The 22,635-nt window shown below is 41.8% G+C and overlaps 2 protein-coding genes across 3 annotated transcripts in view; one reads left to right on the forward strand and one right to left on the reverse strand.

The window, feature by feature from the left end:
- The first annotated feature begins 6,973 nt into the window (after positions 1-6,973).
- Positions 6,974-12,363, forward strand: RPS6 (ribosomal protein S6). Its single transcript, XM_075279794.1, has 6 exons — positions 6,974-7,040; positions 8,495-8,626; positions 8,715-8,925; positions 10,692-10,838; positions 11,506-11,663; positions 12,229-12,363. Exons 1-6 carry the CDS (start codon positions 7,035-7,037, stop codon positions 12,322-12,324), a joined length of 750 nt encoding a protein of 249 aa, XP_075135895.1. The 5' UTR covers positions 6,974-7,034; the 3' UTR covers positions 12,325-12,363.
- A 4,061-nt stretch (positions 12,364-16,424) lies between these two features.
- DENND4C (DENN domain containing 4C) overlaps positions 16,425-22,635 on the reverse strand; it is a 111,182-nt gene continuing 104,971 nt past the window's right edge. For both annotated transcript variants that reach the window (XM_075279881.1, XM_075279873.1), the window contains 3 exons: positions 21,713-21,866; positions 21,551-21,615; positions 16,425-20,673 (listed from right to left, as the gene is read on the reverse strand). In XM_075279881.1, the coding sequence (XP_075135982.1) occupies positions 20,537-20,673; positions 21,551-21,615; positions 21,713-21,866 (356 nt within the window). In that variant the 3' untranslated portion in view covers positions 16,425-20,536. The remainder of the gene's footprint in view (positions 20,674-21,550; positions 21,616-21,712; positions 21,867-22,635) is intronic.

Genomic DNA, 22,635 nt, shown 5'->3' on the forward strand with positions numbered 1-22,635 from the left:
GAATAGCTGTATTAGAGATGAGCAAACTTCTACAGATTAACTTCAGGTTTAACTGGTTCAGAATTACGAGTTTAAATTGCATTAAATCGTAGTGTATGACACTGTCAGGGCTCCTAGGACTGTAGCCAAGGTAAACACAGCTGAAGTTATATCAAAGTGACAGTAACCTGTATGTCTATGGATAATGGATGGTAAACAGTGGATTTAAAGAGGACCTTTCACCATTTTGCCCACAGGCAGTTCTATATACTGCCGGAAAGCTGTCAGTGCGCTGAGTTCAGCGCACTGTCGGCTTTCCCGATCTGGGACCGGTGTGAAGAGCTTACGGTCCGGTACCGTGGCTCTTCTATGGTCAGAAGGGCGTTTCTGACACTCAGTCAGAGACGTCCTTCTTCACAGCACAGCCAATCGCGCTGTGCTGAGAGAGCCGGGAGGAACGCCCCCTCCCTCTGCTCGCAGTACTCGTCCATAGACGAGCATTATCAGGGAGGGGAGGGGGGAGTTCCTCCCGGCTCTCACAGCACAGCGCGATTGGCTGTGCTGTGAAGAAGGATGTCTCTGACTAACTGTCAGAAACGCCCTTCTGACCATAGAAGAGCCACGGTACCGGACCGTAAGCGCTTCACACTGGGCCCAGATCGGGAAAGCCGACAGTGCGCTGAACTCAACGCACTGTCAGCTTTCCGGCAGTATATAGAACTGCCTGTGGGCAAAATGGTGAAAGGTCCTCTTTAAACTGCTTGATTAACCATACATTGTGTGCCTGGTTGAACAGTGGTGAAAAATAAGTGGTTTCCAAAACAAAAAGCTGTCGAAAATTATCCCCTTATGACACACCAACATAGCATTTTTATTAGAAGAAGCAGTTTGTTTTTTTTTGTTTCATTTTGTTGTTATTATGCCAACAGTATTGCAGTGGAAGCGTTAACTACAGAGTTTTAAGAAAACTTTGTAGCAGAATGTCAAAACACAACAAAATGGTTCTTTTGGAAGCAAATGCTGCTCCAACATGGTGGTATTGGAAGAAGCAATAGGTTACGTTGTGGCAGTGGAGATCAAAAATACTAAATACTAGCTGTTACCCACGACTTCGTCAGCGGTGATTCGAGAATTGGGTGGATACAGATTTGTTAAATGTTTGCGTACTTGAAAAAGTGTAGTGGATAGCAAATTCTCCAGGTTATATTGAGTATAGCTGGTACCCGCGACTTCGTCTGCGGTGATTGTAGAAGTGGGTATATACAGGCGTGGGTAAGGTTTTCGTACTGTGTATAAGGTAAGGGATATGAAATGTAACTTTGTATCTTGTTTTCGCTATAATTCAGAGAATACGTGAGACTTTTGTGTTGAAGTTACTTTGTATTTGAGCTGCTATATATACGGTGTTGGTATAAACTTTACATAGTGACTTTGGGACAGAGGGATTTGAAGTTAACCCTTTCCTGCCGATGGCATGTTTTGATTTTCGTTTTTGACTCCCCTCCCTCTAAACCCTATAACTTTTTTATTTCTCCGCTCCCAGAGCCATATGAGGTCTTAATTTTTCCGGGACAAATTTTTCTTCATGATGCCGCCATTATTTATTCTATACAATGTACTGGGAAGCAGGGAAAAAATTCCGAATGGGGTGGATTTGAAGAAAAAATGCATTTCTGCGACTTTCTTACGGGCTTTAATTTTACGGCGTTCACTGTGCAACCAAAATGACCTGTCCCCTGTATTCTGTGTTTCGTTATGATTCCGGGGAGACCAAATTTATATGGTTTTATTAACATTTTGACCCCGTAAAAAAAATCCAAAACTGTGTTAAAAAATTTTTTTTTGAAAAGTCGCCATATTCCGACAGCCGGAACTTTTTTATACGTCCGTGTACAGGGATGTATAGGGCATCTTTTTTTTGCGGGACCGGGTGTACTTTGTAGTTCTACCATTTTCGGGAAATGTTATTGCTTTGATCAGTTTTTATTCAAATTTTTATCAGAATCAAAACAGTGAAAAAAACGGCGGTTTGGCACTTTTGACCATTTTTCCCGCTACGGCGTTTACCGAACAGGAAAAATATTTGTATAGCTTTGTAGAGCGGGCGATTTTGGACGCGGGGATACCTAACATGTATGTGTTTCACAGTTTTTAACTACTTTTATATGTGTTCTAGGGAAAGGGGGGTGATTTGAATTATTAATCCATATATATATATATATATATATATATATATATATATATATATATATATATTTTACTTTTTTTACAACTTTTTTTTTGCATTTATTAGACCTCCTAGGGGTATTGACATGGGTGGGCGGTGTCGCGGATTGTCAGAGCGGTGGGGGTCGGCAAACATGGCTGCTCCGGAGCATTAAAGAGCGCCTCCTGGAGTATCGTTAAGGTGAGGGGCAAAGTGGTAAAGTATATGTATATGTGATTGTGTGGGGTTAGGGGCGAGGCTGTAGAGGGTAATATGAATTTTGGGGCTTGCTATGGTCCAAAGTGTGTGAGATTGCAGAGATGGTGGTGTGAGTTCGGGTTTTGTGAGGGTCCTGGCACAAACGTATGTGCGCTATTGTGACAAAAAGTAGCCTATTGCGCAATCGGGTGTATTAACTATGTTTGTGGAAAATTTCAGCCAAATCGGTCGAGCGGGTTTTGCGTGATTGAGGAACAAACATCCGAACATCCAAACTCACAAACCCACAAACTTTCACATTTATAATATTAATAGTATAGTATGAAGAAAAAAGTAATTGGGGCATACTGGCAGATTGGCAATGTGCCTAGTTAACAAGTGAATTGGTTCATCTGCCGTATGGTTCACTACGAAAGTCAGTTGAAGACAAACCATTGCTCTTCTTTGTTTGGAAAACCTGGACCACCATCAGGAGCCACCTTGCTCTTTCCCCCAAAATATCTCTCTGTCACCCTGTGTGCCTCAACCTAGGCTTTCAGGGAGGGAAAGCACACCCATTCTTCCACCATTAGGCCGGGTTCACACAATGTATTTTGGCACGTAATGTGGCACGTAGATGCCGCGGGAGCTTTTAAGGGCCATATACGCTCCCTTTGTTTTCAATGGGAGCCGGTACCGTATACGCAGCGCTATTTTGCACTATAATAATGTCCCAGGGGTTTCTTATTAAAAGTAAAAAAAAATATTAGTCGGGTTGCAATACTTGGGACCCCCAGGATCAGCTGCTGGAATAAACCGTGGTACCTGTGTAAGCACCATGACTGCTTTTTTGTTTACATAGTGTCATTCATCTCATAATGGCCATGTAATCTAACTACAGCCTAGTCCTATACACATCTCTGTGACAAGGCTGTAATTGCATCACAGTCACTATAAACAGACAGAGTGTGATATAAAAAGGCGCCATAGCCCCATCATACAGCTGATCAGTGGGGATACACCGATCTCTTATTGATTATCTATTTTGAGGAGAGATTATCAATAACAATGAGTTGGAAGACTCCTTACGGCTGGGGCCCCACAATGCAGAAACACAGCTTTTTTGTTGCAGATTTTGTTGCTGTTTTTTGAGCCAAAGCCAGGGCTAGATTGAGCAGAAGTTAGAAGTATAAGAACTTTCTATATATTTCCGATACCATTTCTAGCCACTCTTGGCTTTGGCTCAACATACCACAAGATCTGCAACAAAAAAAGCTGCCTAAAGCCGAGCTTCATGTGGCATAAATGCTGTGGTGTGGCCACGGTGTAAACGTCACAGAATAAATGCAGCGTTTTACAGTTCCTGCAAAGTGCATAGGATTTTAGGGAATTCCATCCACACATTGCTGAAAAATAAGCAGAGTGGACATGCTGTGGTTTCCAAAACCATTGCGGTTTTGGAAATCACAACATGTGAATTATACCTACAGAAACGGTAGTGGTTTCCCTATGGGTGTAAGGGAAGCAGAAAGTCCACAGAGGAAACTTCTCTCCCTGGCTGGTAGGCTACTCCTGTGGTCCTTTCTCTACAGTGCACCCAGGTGATCAGCCCAGTCCAGTTTATTATTGAGGAGCACACCCAGGTACTTATAGGTCCTGACTATCTCAATGAAAGTCCCTTGGATCTCCACTGGGATCGGAGTAATTCTCCATTCACTAAAGTCCACCACCATCTCCTTGTTCTTCCCAGCATTAATCCTGAGGTGAGTCTTTGTATTCCCTGTCGTCTCTGTCAGTGTTGAGGCCTCGGAGTACTTCTGTAAGTAGCAGCTAGATGAGTTACACCTAAAGTCAGCAGTGTACAGTGTGAAGAGGAAAGGTACAAGAACTGTACCTTGTGGTGCCCCTGTACTCAGGGTCGGTTTTAGACAAAGTGGGGCCCTGGGCAAAATTAAAAATGTGGCCCCAAATGTTGAAATATTGTACCTACTATATAGTCATATTGTTAATTTGATGTACTGCACTGCCTATGGTATTCACTTCACTGCCTACTGGTATTTTACTGGACCCAGAAGTGTGAATCATAACTAGAAGAGACACCTCATCTTATGTTTATAGCACCCAAGAGTACCCAGTGATGTCACAAGTGGCCATGTCAGTGACAAGAAATGTGTAATGTGCATCAGGCACAGCCATTAGGGCCACAGAGAAATAATCCCTATACCTCAGAGCTGCCTGATTCCAGTTTAGCATACTGAGTATAATAGAATTGCCAATTAAGCTATTCCCAAGTGATGGAATTGCTTATTAAGCAAATTCCAAAAATTCTTCAAGAAACTGACAGATCAAAGACAGCAAGCAATACAATTTACTTATAATCTAACACCGTTCCGGAGGGCACAGTCTAAGGGGTAATTTCACATGTCAGAAAATGAAGGGGAAATTTCTCTTCATTTTACGCTGCTGACTTTTTCGTGCGGCTAGTGGTGACGGGATGCTAATGCAGTACATCGGCATTCTGTCGCAGCATATCGCTCCTGATTAAGCCCGGATGAATGGGCCTAAACAGGAGGGAGTCTCAAGCTGTGGAATCCGTGGCAAGATCAATCAGGACGTTTCTTTTTACTGCGTCCTGCTGCAATCTCTGCCTCCCATTGAAAACAATAGGAGGTGTATTCAAGAGGAATCTGTTCCGGATTCAGGGGCGGAAACTGCCCCCAAATTTGCGGCAAATGCCTCTGTGTCAACTGACCCTAAGGCACATCTGAGGTTTCTACTAGAGCTTACTGCAAGGCAGGATGGGTTTTACAGATCAGAGACCCATCTTACCTGCTGAATCAGCTGCAAATACAGTTGATTACAAGATCAGATTATAATGGAGCAAATGAACCGCTGCCATGGACTCCTTACAGCATTGGGCTGCTGGCAACCATACATATCACACATATTATAATCCACTCCTGGATACAGTGGTAATGTAGTGTAGGACCTGATGTGGCCTCTACTCAATAGAAGCTATAGGGTTGTAGAAGTGCCTGCATTATGCCAACACAGGTGCTCACAGAGTAATCCACAGAAATAGAAATGCCTATTAAAAGGGGAATGCAGCTGTCTTTGGGGTGGAAACGTTTTTTGTAATAAAATTTCATATTGTGTTCATGTTACCTGCCGTCCACACATACACAAAAGTGACAGTGAGAGAATGAGTAAGGGATAGACGTCCCGAAACGCGTAGGCCAAGCTCTTATGCTGCACATGTACATGCCGTGAGTTTTTTAAAAAAAATTTTATTTTGTATTTCACTTACCTGCTTTTTTTGTCTGGTGCTACAAACAAAATGAGTTTTTATGTTTTGCTGTTTCAAATAAAAGTTACTTTCTATAATAATGAAAATATTTTTGCTCTTTGGTGCTGAAGAATTTTACTGTGATTTTGTATCTCTTTGACCTTAACCAGAGGATGTTTTTCGGGCACATTGAGCTATAATTGGATACAATGGAATGAGCTGTGAACTCTTTTCTTTTTCTAGAGAATGTAATGTCACCTCTGATAAAGAAAAGCCGGTCTACATCACAGAATGGCATAAAATCATGGCGGTGCTGGATTAATCTGATCAGACCCTACAGCTGTACCTGGTGCAAAGAAATCCTGTGCCTGGTATAAAAAAGGTAGATATCCACCTAATACAGGTGGGAGAATACAATGTCTATGTGTTGTACAAAACAAGTCAATCTGTACAGCCTTGAGAAACGGGAGGACATGACTGAAACCTTTAACGGGATCCTATCATTAAAACAATTTTTTTTCTCCCTAACACGTAGGAATAGCTTTAAGAAAGGCTATTCGTCTGCTACCTTTAGATGTCTTCCTCAGCCCACTGTTCGGTATATAATCCGGTTTTTGACGGTATGCAAATGAGTTCAAACAGCACTGGGGGCGCGGAGAAGACATCTAAAGGTAGGAGACAGATAGCCTTTCTTAAGGCTATTAATACGTGTTAGGGAGAAAAAAATGAGTTTTAATGATATGATCCCTTTAACTATATTACATGTATAAGTAAAGTTCAGGAGGGAATCCCCAGTGCTCCGGTGTCATTTGCCAGGGTTCAGTCCAGTGGCACCCAATGCTTCTGGTGGAAGTCTTTGCCTCACATATACACTGAGGCCTTGCAGCGCTGGGTTCAAATCCAACATCTGTATGTCCTCCCCATGTTGTGGGTCTTCTCCCACAATACCATATATCCTCTTAGGTAAATTGGCTTCTTGTATGGCAGCCACTAACTCCTATAGGAAAACTAAACAGAAGTTGCTAAATATGGATATCATATATGCTTGCAAGTACTTGGTTGGTAACACCTTGTTCTTCCATTTTTATACTCCTAGTGCTGAAAGCATGTGAAAAAAGATATTAATGTAATTATCATTGAGTAAACTATAATAACAAAAATAATCATCATCCTCACAACAGTAGAATTCGGAGCACTTACAAAGCTGACATGCTAACCTCCCACCGCCAGATGGCACGATCGCTTCCACTGACTATTTTATCGTGACGTCACGACTAGCTCTCTCCCCTCCCTCCCTATGTGAGGTCACTGCACGGAAGCTCGGCCTCTTTCCGGCAGGGACCTCAGGCAGACTGGTCGGCGGCCATGAAGGTGAGCACAGAAATGAAATATGAAATAATGTCTTAGAACATTTTCTGCAGGGAAATCGCTCTTGGGCTGCAGAGGATGGATTATGGCGACACACGCGATGGCCGTGGAGAGTGGGTTAATGGTTGTTAGGGGCCGGATGGCAGCGGATTGCCGGCAGACTGGCGGCTGCGAGCAGGGAGAGACATGGCGGCTGCCTATACGTGGTGCACATACATGTACTCTAGTCCCGCAGTGACCGTATGCCGGCCGCTGCTGTGTGATGTGCAGCCGCTGTAGTCGGGGACTGGTCCTTGTCGTGTGTACGTGTATAGTCCTGGAAGAGTAATGGAGTGAATATGCTGAATGGCTTCTCTGGTTTTCAGACCATTGCCTTCGTATCAATCCCTAATAACACGTGACACTAGCAAGTAACTAATCGACTATTGCTGAGGAGCAACCTAACTTGAATGTAATTGAAATGACTAATGGAATGGTCCCTGGCTGGAGATAGGATGGGTGACCAGAGTCTGATCACTGAGGGTCTGGTCAGTTATGAAATCAGGGGGGATCTCATGTTGTCTGTTTGGCCTGGGTGACCCTCAGATGTGCACTGCCACTTTTACAGTCTCTATGGGAGGAGGGAAGGTGATTGCAGTGAATGGAGCTCCAACCACTGTGAGCCATGACCCCATTCACACAGGAAACATGAGGCCACCATTGTGGTGATCTCCAATACCCTTTAGGAGGTGTTCACTGCTGCAAGTTATTTTATGTAGTTTTAGAAGCTGTAACCTGATGTGAACCATAAGAGGTGAGAGTATATAGGACAGGTGCTAATCCTTATTATTTCACTCTATCCCTGCTTTAACTTCAAGAATTGGGAGTGAAAACCTGGACATGTAAACACAGCTTGCATTTTACTGGGCCCCTCCATCATGGTAGACATCTGCAACTTGTATTTGTAGTTCTTATGGTGCCTGCAATTGCTGCACCTGGATTGATGTTTGTAGTCTTATCTGTGTGCTGTATAACTCCAGCTTTTACTTTTTCATGTGATAGTCCTCATATATATCTTGTATATATCTTATATATGGTGGGCTTGATTGGCATGGGTGTTAAAGGGTTTGTCCACCTGGGGAAACCCCTCATCTGAAAGTCCCCATGTTAATTAGTTGCCCACCCCATCAGCCTTTGTGTGGTTAGGCTGCCAGCACATCTACGTAAGGCTATGTTTACACCTGTGCCTGCCCTCTGCTGGGGGATTCTGTTTCCCGTTCCACTTGAAAAATGCACCATTAGGGCAGAAACCCGGCGGACCCCATTACAGTCTTTGGGGTCTGCGGGTAACTGCTTTTTTTTTTAAGTGGATCCATTCGGAGTGCACCCCCGGACAGAAACACGAACACAGTTGTGAACCTAGCGTAATAAATGTTCAGCTCATGTACCGTTTGTAATGATATCTCTTCTCTTTGTAGCTCAATATTTCTTTCCCAGCCACTGGCTGCCAGAAGCTTATTGAAGTAGATGATGAGCGCAAACTGCGGACTTTCTATGAAAAGCGTATGGCCACAGAGGTCGCTGCTGATCCTTTGGGTGAAGAATGGAAGGTAAGACAAGTGTTTGGTATATGGAGTGGCATTGCTGTGCAGTTTTGTGGTGTTCTATTTACTAATGATTTTCCATATTCTTGTACAGGGATATGTTGTGCGCATCAGCGGAGGAAATGACAAGCAAGGGTTCCCCATGAAACAGGGTGTTCTCACTCATGGACGTGTCCGTCTTCTCCTCAGCAAGGGCCACTCCTGCTACCGCCCCAGGAGGACTGGCGAGCGCAAACGCAAGTCTGTGCGTGGTTGTATTGTGGATGCCAACCTGAGTGTGTTGAACTTGGTTATTGTCAGGAAAGGTGAGTTTTGACTGAAGTTTTTCCATTTGCAAAAAATCTGCCATTTTTTTTTAATTTATTTTTTGTCATAGAACCAGGTTGGCTCCTGCAGTGGTAAAGGGGGTGTGTATGGGATGGGGTCCTGGCCTGCAATGCCCACAATCAGAATGAACGCTTATCAATCGCATTCATTAGCTTTGGGTCTCTACTATAGCTATGGTGATCGCTCTGCAGCACTTTTAAGGATCCGCCATCTGCCGTACTATTCCAGTGGATGTTGGAAAGGGGTTCATTTCTAGTTAGAACTTTTCCAGCTAGAAATGAACGTTAGCTTGAAAGTTATCATATAGCACTTCCTTGAAGTGTTCCTTACACACTTTCCAAATTGCAGCTCCATTATCGAGAAAATTGCTGGTTATTAATATGCAGACTGGGTGAAAAAGGGTTTGGGGGCATTTATCTTCCCTGAACTTTTTGTGCAGTAGATTACCTTTATGAACTGCCGCTCGTCTCTTCACCAGGATGCACTGTCAAAGGGTGGTGGCTCAAGCTGCAATTGAAGTGAAAGACTGAAGTTGCCATACTGAATAACAGACATATTTGGAAAGTGTGTAAAGTGCCCTGCAAGGCACTGTCATTATGATTTTCTTGCTGACAGACTCCCTTTAAAGAGGACCTTACATCAGATTGGGCACAGGCAGCTCCATATACTGCTGGAAAGCCAACAGTGCACTGAATTCAGCGCACTATTGGCTTTCCCGATCTGTGCCCCGGGTAAAGCGCTATCGCTACGGTACCGTAGCTCTTTACAGCCTATCGCGCTGTACTGTGTGAGCGGGGAGGAACTCCCCCCTCCCCTCCTGATAATACTCGTCTATGGACAAGCACTGTGAGCAGAGGGAGGGGGCATTCCTCCCCGCTCACACTTTATAGTGCGATAGGCCCTGCTGTGGAGGACGTTCCTGACACAGTCAGAAATGCCCTTCTGACTGTATAGAGCTACGGTACCGGGACCGATAGCTCTTTACCTGGGGCACAGATCGGGAAAGCCAATAGTGCGCTGAATTCAGGGCACTGTCTGCTTTCCAGCAGTATATAGAACTGCCTGTGCCCAATCTGATGAAAGGTCCTCTTTAAGCCCATTCTCATTACTAATTTTCCTTTGTGGCCTGAAATGAGGCAAAATCTTCCTGTTTAATAGTAGCTGTCAATCTTCTTAAAGAAATTTCTGAGAAAGCTGATCGATAAATCCACAGCTTATCCTCAAGTCTACACAGAATAGTTTGTGCTTGTGTTGTGGATTCAGAAAATCCATGTTTTTGGTATAACTTGTACACAATATGTGAATTTCTTGCCTTGGAATCTAGTCTCCTTTCCCAGCTTTTAAGCTTGCCAAGCATGTGCCTGTCTGGCAGTTACAGAGGATGAGTCTGTAGATTCCTATTGCGCTGAATGTATTGGTATGATTCTACTCTATTTCTACATTCAAGTTGCCGTAAATGAAGTCACTTTGCCATGTTTACGTGGCAAACATACCACAGCTTTATGGCTGTGGCAAATACTGTTATGATGCCTCTTGAGGGGGGCGCAATTAAACCAGTCCTCAAAAGAATTTCTTCCAGTAACTGGGTCGGGTCCTATTTTTGCTCTAAATATAGCTCCCACTGTGGCCTGACCAGTTTTCTTCCTGCAATAGAAGTTCTTCAAAACTTTACACTTAGAAGATGAGGCATTGATCCTTCATAAAGTGCACTTTGGTTTTAGCGGTATTTATTTATTTTAATCAGGTGAGAAAGATATTCCCGGCCTCACTGACAAGACTGTTCCTCGCCGCTTGGGTCCAAAAAGGGCCAGCAGAATCCGCAAGCTCTTCAACCTCTCTAAAGAAGATGATGTACGCCAGTACGTGGTCAGGAAGCCTCTTACTAAAGAAGGTAAATGTGGCTTGTGTTATGCGCTCATGTTTGGTATCATGAACTGTTGGCATCATGCCCTGTGAATGATTTTACGTTTATGTGATTAGAATGAAACAATAGGATTTGTCTGATCCTGGTCTGTTTCTATCTAAGGCTATGGACTATCGATAAACTTAGTGAAAGCTTGTGTCCACACTGTAGTTTATACTCTACTAGTCAGATTTGGTGGTGCCCTTCTCTAATATTAGGGGGATTTATGCCAAACTGCATGTAGCTTATCTGTAGTCACATGGTCCGTGACTGGTCTTTTGTATAAGGTGCAGTTATTGGTGAATGTAGTAGGTGATCTACATTCTGTAGTTTTCTGTGCAATTCTGTCTACCAAAAATAAAATGTTTGCATCTAAGTTGACGTGAAAATCCAGCCTAACAATGGCTGTCAAACAGCTCTGTTAGTTAAAGCTGGTTCTATCTTGATAGTGCCATAGTCTGAAAGGAGTAGCAGGGTACATGCTTAGCTGTCAATTTACTCTATGGTTAGTTCTGCAGATGGAGGGTGACTGCGAGGCTCAGTTCCTCCATTTTGGCAAAAGGTAGTAGTTCTGGCAGTTACTCACCTACCCAGTGGATAAAGGCATACTCAAGTGAATACCCCACACATTGTGAAACTTGGTTTGTGTAAACAGGCAAGAAGGCCAGAACCAAGGCCCCCAAGATCCAGCGTCTTGTGACTCCTAGAGTTCTTCAGCACAAACGCAGACGTATCGCCTTGAAGAAGCAGCGCACTCAAAAGAACAAGGAGGAGGCAGCAGAATATGCCAAGCTCTTGGCTAAGAGAACAAAGGTATGATCAGAGGTTAACATTGCATTATAATGTCTCTACACTAGTGAATTGCTGAAATTAGTCATTTATGGCATTGGGTGTTTGGGTAAGTGTTTGCTTTGAAGAGATTGTCCAGGTAAATTATTTATATAGGCTGGGGGGGGGGGCGGTGTTCTCCAAGGGCAGTACTGTCCAGTCCAGCTGCTTTTGCGTCTACTCAGTGAAACTGTTTGCCATCTATGATGTTCCGGATCTCTGCCGCTGATTGGCACGCAATTGCTGAAGCTAGTCAGCGGACTAAGGAAGAGAACCGAAATGTCACAGGTAGTGACAATGCATGCCTATCGCTGAGTCCACTGATTAGCCTCACCGGTCACGTGTGGTGGGGATTTGATAACGACATACCCAGAGGACCAGACTACGCTGGGAGGCACCAGGCTATTGTGGAAAGCTACCAGGGGCTGATTGAAAAAAAAAAAAAATTGTCTGTTTTAGCTGGATAACTCCTTTTAAGTTAATTTTTAATATGACTAACAAAGTAACTACAATTTATTTTTTTAACCTAACTGTTCTTTCTTTTATATAGGAAGCCAAGGAGAAGCGCCAGGAACAGATCGCCAAGAGACGTAGACTTTCATCTCTGAGAGCCTCCACATCCAAATCTGAATCTAGCCAGAAGTAAACCTTCATGGTTTAAATAAAGAACTTTTCTTGTAAATGACCAGTGTGTATATTTTTTTAAAACTTTCTTAGTCTTTGACCATTCTACTAAGAATCTACATTTTAGGGAGAGGAGGGCTTTACATTATGATAATAGAAAGATTGAGTGCCGTTCCTATTTTGTCTTCAAAATGGAGAGAGAGTGAGTGTGGGTGTACACATCATATCACTTAGACTGTCTGAACAAAAAATACATTTTTTAAATAGACTGGGGGAGGTGAATGAAAAACAAACCAAAAACGCGCTCACCTGTCCCCGGTGTCCTCCCAGTATGGTCCAGTCCTGCTGCTCAGCTGTCTTTATTAAGTGAAATTTCTCACCTGCTGTGATGTATCCCTTCTACTGAAGCGTCTGCTTGGCCTCAGCGGTCACTTGCAGCAGGGACTTCCACTGGAAGGCAACAAGGGATCGGCGGGACTGGACTGCGGTGTGAGGTATCAGGGTAGGCTAATGACAATTTTAGCCCGGACAATCCTTTTTTTTTTTTTTTTTTTAATGTAATTCAAGTATAGTGGCTCAGGAATGCTAAGAAACTCGTTCCCCAAAGATCAGACTTCACAAGGAGTATGACTTTTTCCCTACAGTATGGAAGCAAATGTTAATTTTTTTTTTTTTGACCATCCTTTGGTAAATTTCATCTTTGATATAACGGGAGTAGGGGGTTTTGTCATGAGGTGAATTTTTGAAATCTTTAGCTGAGTTCACACGGAGTTTTTTGGACCAGATTTTGACGCGGAATCTGGTTCCAAAAAAACACCTCCCATTGACTTCAGTTGGAGCTGTTCACTTCTTTTTTACACTAGCAATTCCTTCCTGCTTGCGGGAAAAAGCAAACTGCCCTATCTTGCCGCAGATTCCGTGACGTGAAGATTCTCTACCGACTAGGCCCATTCATTTGGGCCTAATCCGGAGCAGAATGCCGCGACTGGATGCCTGTGCACTGCTAGCCGTGGGTAGTGTTTTTGGAGCCGGATGTTGAGGATGCTTCCCATGTCAAAATCCGGTTCAAAAAACTCTGTATGAACTTACTTTTAGTTCCTTTAGGTTAACTCAAATTTATTTTATAGGTTCACATTAGCGTTCAGGTTTCTGTCCTTTGGGTCTGCTTGGGTACAGAAAAAAAAAAAAAAAAAATCTGCTTAAAGAGGACCTTTCATGGGTTTGGGCACAGGCAGTTCTATATACTGCTGGAAAGCCGACCATAGCTCCTTTGCAGTCAGAAGGGCGTTCCTGACAGTCTATCGTGCTGTACTGAGAGAGCGGGGAGGAACGCCCCCTCTCTCTGCTCACAGTGCTCGCCCATAGACGAGTATTATCAGGAGTTCCTCCCCGCTCACACTGTACAGTGCGATAGGCGCTGCTGTGGAGAAGGACGTTCCTGACAGACTGTTAGGAACGCCCTTCTGATTGTAAAGAGCTACGGTACCAGGACCCATAGCGCTTTACCCAGGGCACAGATCGGGAAAGCCGACATCTTTAAAAAGCGGTTACCTCCACATATCATAATGGGTTCTACCCGCTTTCTACCATTGTAAGCAAAATTGGGGACCGAGTCTGGTATTGAGGCTCAAATACTAGTGCAAGCCTAACGGAAGACATCACTTTTTTTTTTTTTTTGGTAGATTGTGAGCCCCCTATAGGGCTCACAATGTCCATTTTTCCTATCAGTATGTCTTTGGAGTATGGGAGGAAATCCACGCAAACATGGCAAGAACATAGAAACCTGCATCCGTCGGAGGACATGAACGGTCCTCTTTAAGACTTCCTGCACTGCCATACACTTTTGTAGGCTGCAGGCCATAGGTCTCTTGTGATGTTGGGCTATTGTATGAACCTGTGTTGTGTTTCAAACAGATCATGCAATTGGCTGGAAGAGGCCTGCAAACTTAAGAACCTCTCTTTTTACCATGGGAAAAAGGTTATTATATTATTTTTAAGGGCCACTGTGTGCAGCAATGAGGGGGCACTATTGGTGCTCTAATATGGTATAGGGACACTAGGGGACTATGTGTGTTGGGCACTTTGTGATGCACTATAGTCTCAGTAATACTGTAAAGGGGGAGTGGGGACACTACTACTGTATAGGAGCACTTTTTGTGTGCGTTACTGTAAAGAATAGTAAGGGGTACCCTCACTGCATTGGGGCAGTATAAAGATACTATTAATGCATACAGATACAGCACAGGCATTGTTACTTTGTTGGTGCACTAAGGCAGCACTACTACTATTGTTATCTGGGGCACTATCAGATACAGTTGTAGATATAGCGGCATCTAGGAAGGAGCAGTCACAGTATTGGAGGAAGCAGCTGGATGGGGCATTGGACTGGCCCACCGGAAGATCCTCCTCTCCTAGGCATCCGGCATAATCTTCTGCCCATTTCTGGTCTGTTGTCACGCAACCCTCGGGTTACTGCTGAAGTCTATGATTTGGACTCAGCGGTGACATGTAGGATGCATGACGCTGTGGGGAGCCTTTTATACTGTTTGGGGCTGACTCTGGAGAGCATAGTATACTGTGGAGCATTATGTTGTGAGGAAGGCACTCTGGGGAACCGATTATACTGTGTGGGGTACGGGCTCTAGAAAATTATACAGTGATGGGGGCAGGCGCTGGAGAGCATTATTCTCGGAGGAAGGCACTCTGGGGAGCCTATTATACTATGTTGGGCCATTGTAGAGATTTATATTGTGGTGGTGGGTTCTCAGTATTCCTGATAGCAGCCTTGTTTGCTATACCTGCATCACAGCTACCTTACTAAAATCTTGTGCATGAGTGTGGTGTTCCATGGCAGTTGTCATTGGGGAATGCACAGTACTATAGGGGGGTGATGATACAGGGAAAATACTCAAACGCTAGATAGTCAGTACATTGTAACATTTCAGTGAAGGAGCTGTGATGAAGGCAATTAGCAGGAAGCTGTTGGGTGCGCCCCCAGAACAAGTTCCTCTAGTGGGCCTAGGCCCTTCATTCATATACTGTTTGGATAGTCTTGTTAAAGAGACAACAGGATTGAAAAATTGGACGATGCTGAAAAAGTGAGAAATACAAGATGTCTGCATCAAATTCTGCAGTTGTATCTGAAGGAAATCTTTACAACAATCTCAGGTGGATGCAGAAAAGGGAAAGCATCTGCAATCTAAACAGATCTCCAGTTAGCCACTAGATTTAACTGTGCTGTTCTCATATACAAATTGCCTATGCAGAAATACTATCTACCAGCATACAGTCACTTTATGGTAGTAATTTGGGTCCACTGATCCAAACCAACAATTGAGTATATTGTCAGAAAAACATTTGTTGTTATAGTGGATTTTATTTAGACACTATGTGGAGCTGAGAAGAAGAGAAAAGCTATTCCCGAAATGCGTCGCCATGTTTTCTGGTTAACAATGTACCCACTATAGTTACTATGTAACTTTTTAAAGAGATGGAATAAAAGTTAATTTTTATATTACCGTGAGAATTTATCTATCACATCCTGGATGCAGCTGGCGTGGCTACCTACTGGATTTCTGCATTTTCAACGGGCTGAGTTCACCTGTTTGCCGAGCTCTCTGGGAGAAGTTTTATTCATTGGATACGGTGAGCCAAATTTATTTTTTGGTTGTTGGTATGTGGAGGTAATGTATGCTCATGGTCTGGAAGTATTATTTGACATGATGATGTGATGGTAGTATATGTCCCTTGCATAGTGGAATTACATGCCGACTGTAATATCTAGAGCACATCACAGTAGATCTGCTGGGCAGAGGATGTGGTCATCTTCCTCCCCTCTAGCGGCCATACACTCTTCTCCGAGTCTATGAAAACTGGGGGGAGGGGGTGAAGTGTACAAAACACTAGAAGTTTGGCCAAAACTTCACAATAAATTTCCCCCATCATCTAAAGGTGAATCTCATTCTGTGACCCTTCCATGCAGTTTTTAGAGAAAAAGGTCTTTAATGTTAAGAAAGATGCATTTTGTTATATGAAATAAATTATTCCTTGGATCTGACAAAGCAAGGTGATGCTCAGTATTTAGAATTAGACACATCTCTAAATGTTATGTTCTCTTTTTATTTTTTCAAAGAACAAAAATTTGTCTTTTTCTATATAGTTTAACTCTATACAAAAGTCTGGTGACAAAAGTTAGGCTTCAAATACAGAACAGTTTCTCTTTGCAATGTACAAAACATACATTTCTCAATCTAAAAGCAGAACAAAAGGATACAATAAAGTCATACGGCATACAACACATTGCATGTACTTCTTCTAAGGCAGGTGGATACATTATTTACATACTTTAAAAAAAACAAACTAAAATAATTTGATTTTCTGATACCCCAACACAGAAGACATTGTGTCAATTATATGATATCTGCATTTGATTCCAAAAGGAAATTCTTTTTTCCCCTAAAATGGATTAGACAAAATTTTAGTCAATATAGAAATAATTCAATATCCCTTTTGTGCATTGCAGGAGGTGACATTAGTGAGAAACCGTCCAATCTTAGAGAGATCAAACTGCTTCAGTGCTAACTTGTCAGGCACAGTGGTAAAAATGGATAAATCCAAGGTGTAATTCACAAGGCACTATTGTTAATACACATGATAGTACATGGCAGATATCATCACAGTAGGAAATCTATACTGGTGTACAGCAATCGTTTACCTATGCATAAGATGGCCCAATATCTGTGGCTCTATGATTCAGCCAAAATTCTTCCGACATACTGTACAATACGACGGTTACACCTCTTTGATCTAAACCCAAATTTAGATTAGGCAATATTTACACGTTGTACACATTGACAATTCTTTGGACGGCATCACATTAGAATAAGAAATTGCAGTTTTACTGGTCTTCCCTCCAAAAAAAAAAATCTTTATTTTGCTATTTGGCTGGCTTCCGGTTTGTAACAACCACATTAAAATATAGATAGTTGGAGAGATTAACATTACGCAATGTATACTGTATCTAATAATATAAGTACTATTGCTAGATGAATAAATGGATACCTAGGGACAAGCGGAGGACAATTGTATAACCAACAGTAAAAGCAAAAAAAAAAAAAAGAAAAAGTAAATAGTTCTATTTTCACCATGTTTCTGGGGAATTTTACAAAGTCAACTACATAGTATTGCAACAAGAAAAAGCAATATATTTTTTAGGATTCAATTACATGCCAAATCTGGGCAAATGACTAAAGCTACTACTAGAAAGGGTAGTCTTCAAATGCATGGCCTATCCTTTAGTAAAAAACAAACAAACCCAAAACATCAAAATGTAGCAGTTGGGATCAACTCTGCTCTCCTGACGATCAGCTATTTGAAGTGGCTGCAAAACTCTAGTGATTCAGGAAGCCTCTTCAATGTTTACCTTGGTCTAGGACACTGTTCATACGCAGAATAGATGCTATGTAAAGAACAGCATTCTGAGTATTGCAGCTTTATCCCACATTGCTGCAATACTTAGAATGCTTTCATTTGTGTTTGAGCTTTTCGGAGACCTGACGTTTCCATAGATGAGGCTGCATGCTGCACAAATGCTGAGACTTCTTCAAACCACTGAATGGTGGGGATCCAAGAGTCTGATCTCAATCAGTGTATTCTTAAGCCTAAGACACAACTCAGACGGCTTTGGCGTCATTTTGCATCTGTGTGGCACATATCCTCATAGATTTCAGGCTATTGAGAAATCCATGAAAATGGGTAAAACACAGCACACATCTTGTGTGTCACACTGGCATTAACATTGTTCATCTGAAAAGAGCCTTTTCTGGGGCTACATTTATTTCAAGACAATACCCCCCCCCCCTTCCCCAAAGTGCAAATGTAATTCCTATTCATGCGGTTTGTCATTAGTCTGTGCAGAGTTAAAAGTATAAATCCCCCCAGAGTCATTTTATTATGAAAAGAGCAAACAAAAAGGACAGAAAACCATGGTGAATTTCTAAGTATATAATGCTTAAACAGAAGCTACAGTAAGCCAGTTGTCATAAGGTGCACAGATTCTTAAGTATGTAAACTAACCTCTGGACCATTAGTCCTTCAATGGTCAAGTTTAGCATCTAAGGTGCACTAATAGGTTTGCAGTTCTCTGTATTTCATGGAAATTAATCTTTACCAGATGCCTGTAGTGTGCACAGAAAGACTAGACAGTATTGTAGTGTGTTTGAAAGACAATAGGGCAGTACAGGGCACAGTGGTATCATCATGTACAATACAGGCTTAACACAGTCACTAGCTTGTACCTGTAATGAATGCTAACAAAAAAAAAAATAACACTTGGCTATTAAGTTAGCTGAAGGCACTCAATATTAAGGGGCTCTATAATGCTATATTATAACCTGGGTTAAGGAAGCATGCACATAATCAAGAACGTTTTAAGGCAACCAATTTTTTTTAACTTTTTTTTTTATCCAAAAGGTAACTACAAAAATAGAAGACAACATTTCTTAGATTACTAATCACTGTAGTGAAGACAGTAGGAAGGATAAAAGACTAAGGCTACATGCTGAAGAAAGCATAGTCTTTCAGAAACTGCTGCTATTTGGCCTAAGTTATCCAGGCACTGGAGCTGATCTGCTGATAGGAGCTTCTAAACCTCCTTTATTTCTGAGGGAAACATTTAATTGGACTGGTTGGACTACCTTCTAGATGTCAGAACAACACCAGAAATGGTTGTCAAGTCACTTATGTCCCCTTGTCCCAGAGGATTATAGGAAGGCTACAAATACCAAAAATTGCTTCTAAACCTCTTAGCTGTTGTAGGTACCACTAGTAACATAGCGAAAGTGCAGTTTTGCTTCAGAGAAAATCAACTTTTAATCCATGTCTGCCAAAGAACCAGTTATCACTTCAGATTGGGGCTTGTCAATCTTTTTGTAAGGGGTGATTCTAGATGGCAACCATGGAGGAAAACAGGTGCTCTAGTAGGCACCAAACTGTTCATTTGTATACAGATTATAAATAGATTTTCTTGCCATCAGGACACAAAAAGTTATGTTCACTATGCAACTAACAGCCCTCCAAGCGATTTTAAGGGGTGCTAATTCATTTTTTCTCCTATGCATCAGACTTGCCTTGGGTAGAATGTTTTTGGTACCAGCACTTGTTACAGGTTGCATCAGTCAAGTTATCTCAGCATTAATGGTAAATAAATGCTATCCATAACAGAAATAGAACAGTTTTTTTTTTTTTTTTAAAGGCCAGCATAAACAATTTCCTTCAGTTAATATATGCCATAATTTGACACAGCCCGGTTGTATTAAGAATATTTGGACTTGTCAGTAATTTGGTGCGCTAGAAAGCAGTACTTATAAGGCATGACAGTTATTAAAATATCATGTGATAAACATGACAAATTGGTTATTTCACCTAAACAGTGGTCTTTATGTATTTAAAAAAATGTTTGGTTCAAACAATGGTGTCACAATATAACACAGAGAACGCCCTTCTGAAACATTCTTTGTATGGGTCACCTGAAAAAATAAAAATATCCCTGCTCTCCTATGGGTATACCTGGATTATTATAAAGTTTTTGGAAGATTGTCAAAGATGGGAGGAACACGTCCCAATGAAAAGTGCTATCTACGACAAGGTCCTATAGGGTTTGGCAGAATTGCCTGAAACTTTTGCACTTCAAAAACAAAAACAACAAGTCTGAAAAGCACATATTGAGCTGAAAACTGGAATACGCACCAAGCTTTCTATACCAATTTAAGGTTCATTTCTTTATGTATACATGTGGTGAGCAGACTTGGCAGTGTATTTCCCTAGTTATAGCTAAGCATTCATTTGTTTACACATAGTAGATTTAAAAAACAAAAAAACCCAAAACTAAATGCAGCCATAAACTCGTAGCAGGGTGTACCAGCCACTGGTTGCAGTGCTTTTGGAGATGATCCACACTTGAAATGCATGTCAATGTGTACTCTTGCAATTAACTGTAAGGTGCCACAGATAACAGTGGGGTAGTCAGAACTCCACCTAGGTCCATAATGAAGAAACTAGAGAATAAAAAAAAAACAGTAGTGGAGAGATCACAGGAATCCTTGTCTAGGTTTCCAGTCCTCGCAGTTGGGAGCTGATTGGACATACTAACATATTTTATGACTTGCAGTGGTGTAATGCTTAAGGCTGGACTAAATCCATGGAATGATACACAAAAATTCTCCTTAAAGCCTTGATCAGATCAAGGGTGCCCCAAAGACATTCCGACAGCATTCAACATTCTTGGATGGAGGCACATCAATCTTCTGCATCTTCTTTAAAAGTTCAGGAGGAAGTTTCTCATAGGCAATCCGGTATTCATTGTCAAAGGCTTCTACATGAATAACACCAAAGAGTAAACTTGTTAATAGAAATGTTTTCTTGAAGCCTACGAACATGAACCTACCTTTCACTAAGAGTTATTGGTTTGCACACATTTTCAAGGTGCTTTTATAAAGGTTCTGTAAGTTATGTCAGAGAGTTGGGGGGAGTGGAGTTATATAGTGGGCTCAACGTAGCAGAAGTCTCCATGTTTCTATCACTAATCTACATGATGTGCCTCTTATGACAAATAAAAAAAACAGAAGGTATCCCATGCCAGTATGTTTACTGAGTAATCACACATTCATTTACTATTAAAGTCCTATGTACTTCATATAGTGTGCAGTCTGGAGTCTGCACAGTTAAAGGGGAGTCTGTCAGAAATAAATATGTTACAAACTTAATCACAGTACTTTGTAGAGGTGAAAAATGAAGCTTAGGCTGGCTAAGGCAGACCCTTAAAGCACTTCTCATTTGCTTATGAATAAAACGGTGATTGACAAGTAAATTGAACTCCAAAGCTGAATAACAAAGGCATAATTGGAAAGTGTAAAATCAACTCTACAAGGTACTGTGATTAGGTTTATAACCAATTTACAGATGCCAGACTCCATTTAAGAACAGAGGGTCTTATTCAGGCAAAGCAGGAGTGGCCCCCAAGTCTTCTTTGCGAACACATGCACACACTTTCTTTCAAACAGGAGATTCAGGGACCCCATTCACATAACCCATGGGGGTCCAATCAGTCAGAGCCCCAATAACCAGACACTTATCCACTATACTGTGGATAGGGAATGTGTGTGTTAGCAGGAAACACCTTTACACAGAATTGTGTATAATCTACTCTAATAATTGAAAAAAAAAAAAAAAAAAAGGAAAACTACACTTACCAATATCAATGTTTTCTCGACCCAGCGCAACTAAAGACAGGTATAGTATTTCTCTGTAGATGCTCCTGTATAGACATACATATGCAAACATGCAGTAAGATTGTGGAAAGGATACTGTTTTACATATGAATGTCACATGCAGTGGAGAGACAATCCTTTTACCTTTGTCGTTTGCTGGCTGAAGCATATTTCTGAAGCAACAAGCTGATAGGCCTCAGAACATCATTGTGCTGGATACTTAGAGTAATGCTCTCAAGTAAGTGACTGATATCTTGCAAGTCCTTTGGAACGGGAGCTCCTGTCTTCTTTATAGATTCTGTATGACAGAAATAAAAATGTAAATGTTCAATATATAGGGTTTCATCACGTTTCAAACCGGTGCTTTCTTTTCAGTTCTTCTGGTTCATTAGAGGAACAGAATAATGGAAAAACAGACAAAAATGGATCAGTGAAAAGACCAACATCGATAGAGTTAAAAGACTCCATTAATTATAATGGGCTTCTTTTTTTTAAAAAAAAAAAAACTAAACAAAACAAAACTGAACTTGTCAAATGAAAAAGTTGAGCTGCAGAACTTTTACATCTGGTGATTTCTGACAGATCTGCGCTGGACAGACACCCGCTGCAGATGTGAGCATAGCCTTAATAGTATTGTGTGAAATGTAACTTACATAGCAAGATGTTTATCAGTTGAGCACTATTAAATGGGTTTTCCGGGCAAAGAATTTTTTTTTTTAAAGGTCTGCAAGTGCCATTAATGGGTTAAAAGTGCACCCTAATACCTTTAGCAGTGTTTTGAGTGATTTCTGGGTGGCTATGGGAGCTCCTGACATAATCTGCATTTGTTTACATGCTGTTTGCTTCCTGCTATGTAGCTTCCTGTGTACCTTCCACACTAACTCCCTCTCACTCTGTTACAACCCCCTCCCCATCTCCTGTCTCCCTAGTTAAGCTATCCTGCCCACTACTAGCCTTTCACAAGTAACTAAGCTCACCCCCCTACTGCATCATACTTACTCATCTTCCTCTCTGGGAGACGGCTCCTCCTTTTCACTGTGTGCAGGCTGGAGATGCTTCTTTATCTC

Source organism: Leptodactylus fuscus, chromosome 1 (genome assembly GCF_031893055.1).
Source record: "Leptodactylus fuscus isolate aLepFus1 chromosome 1, aLepFus1.hap2, whole genome shotgun sequence".
NCBI lineage: Eukaryota > Metazoa > Chordata > Amphibia > Anura > Leptodactylidae > Leptodactylus > Leptodactylus fuscus.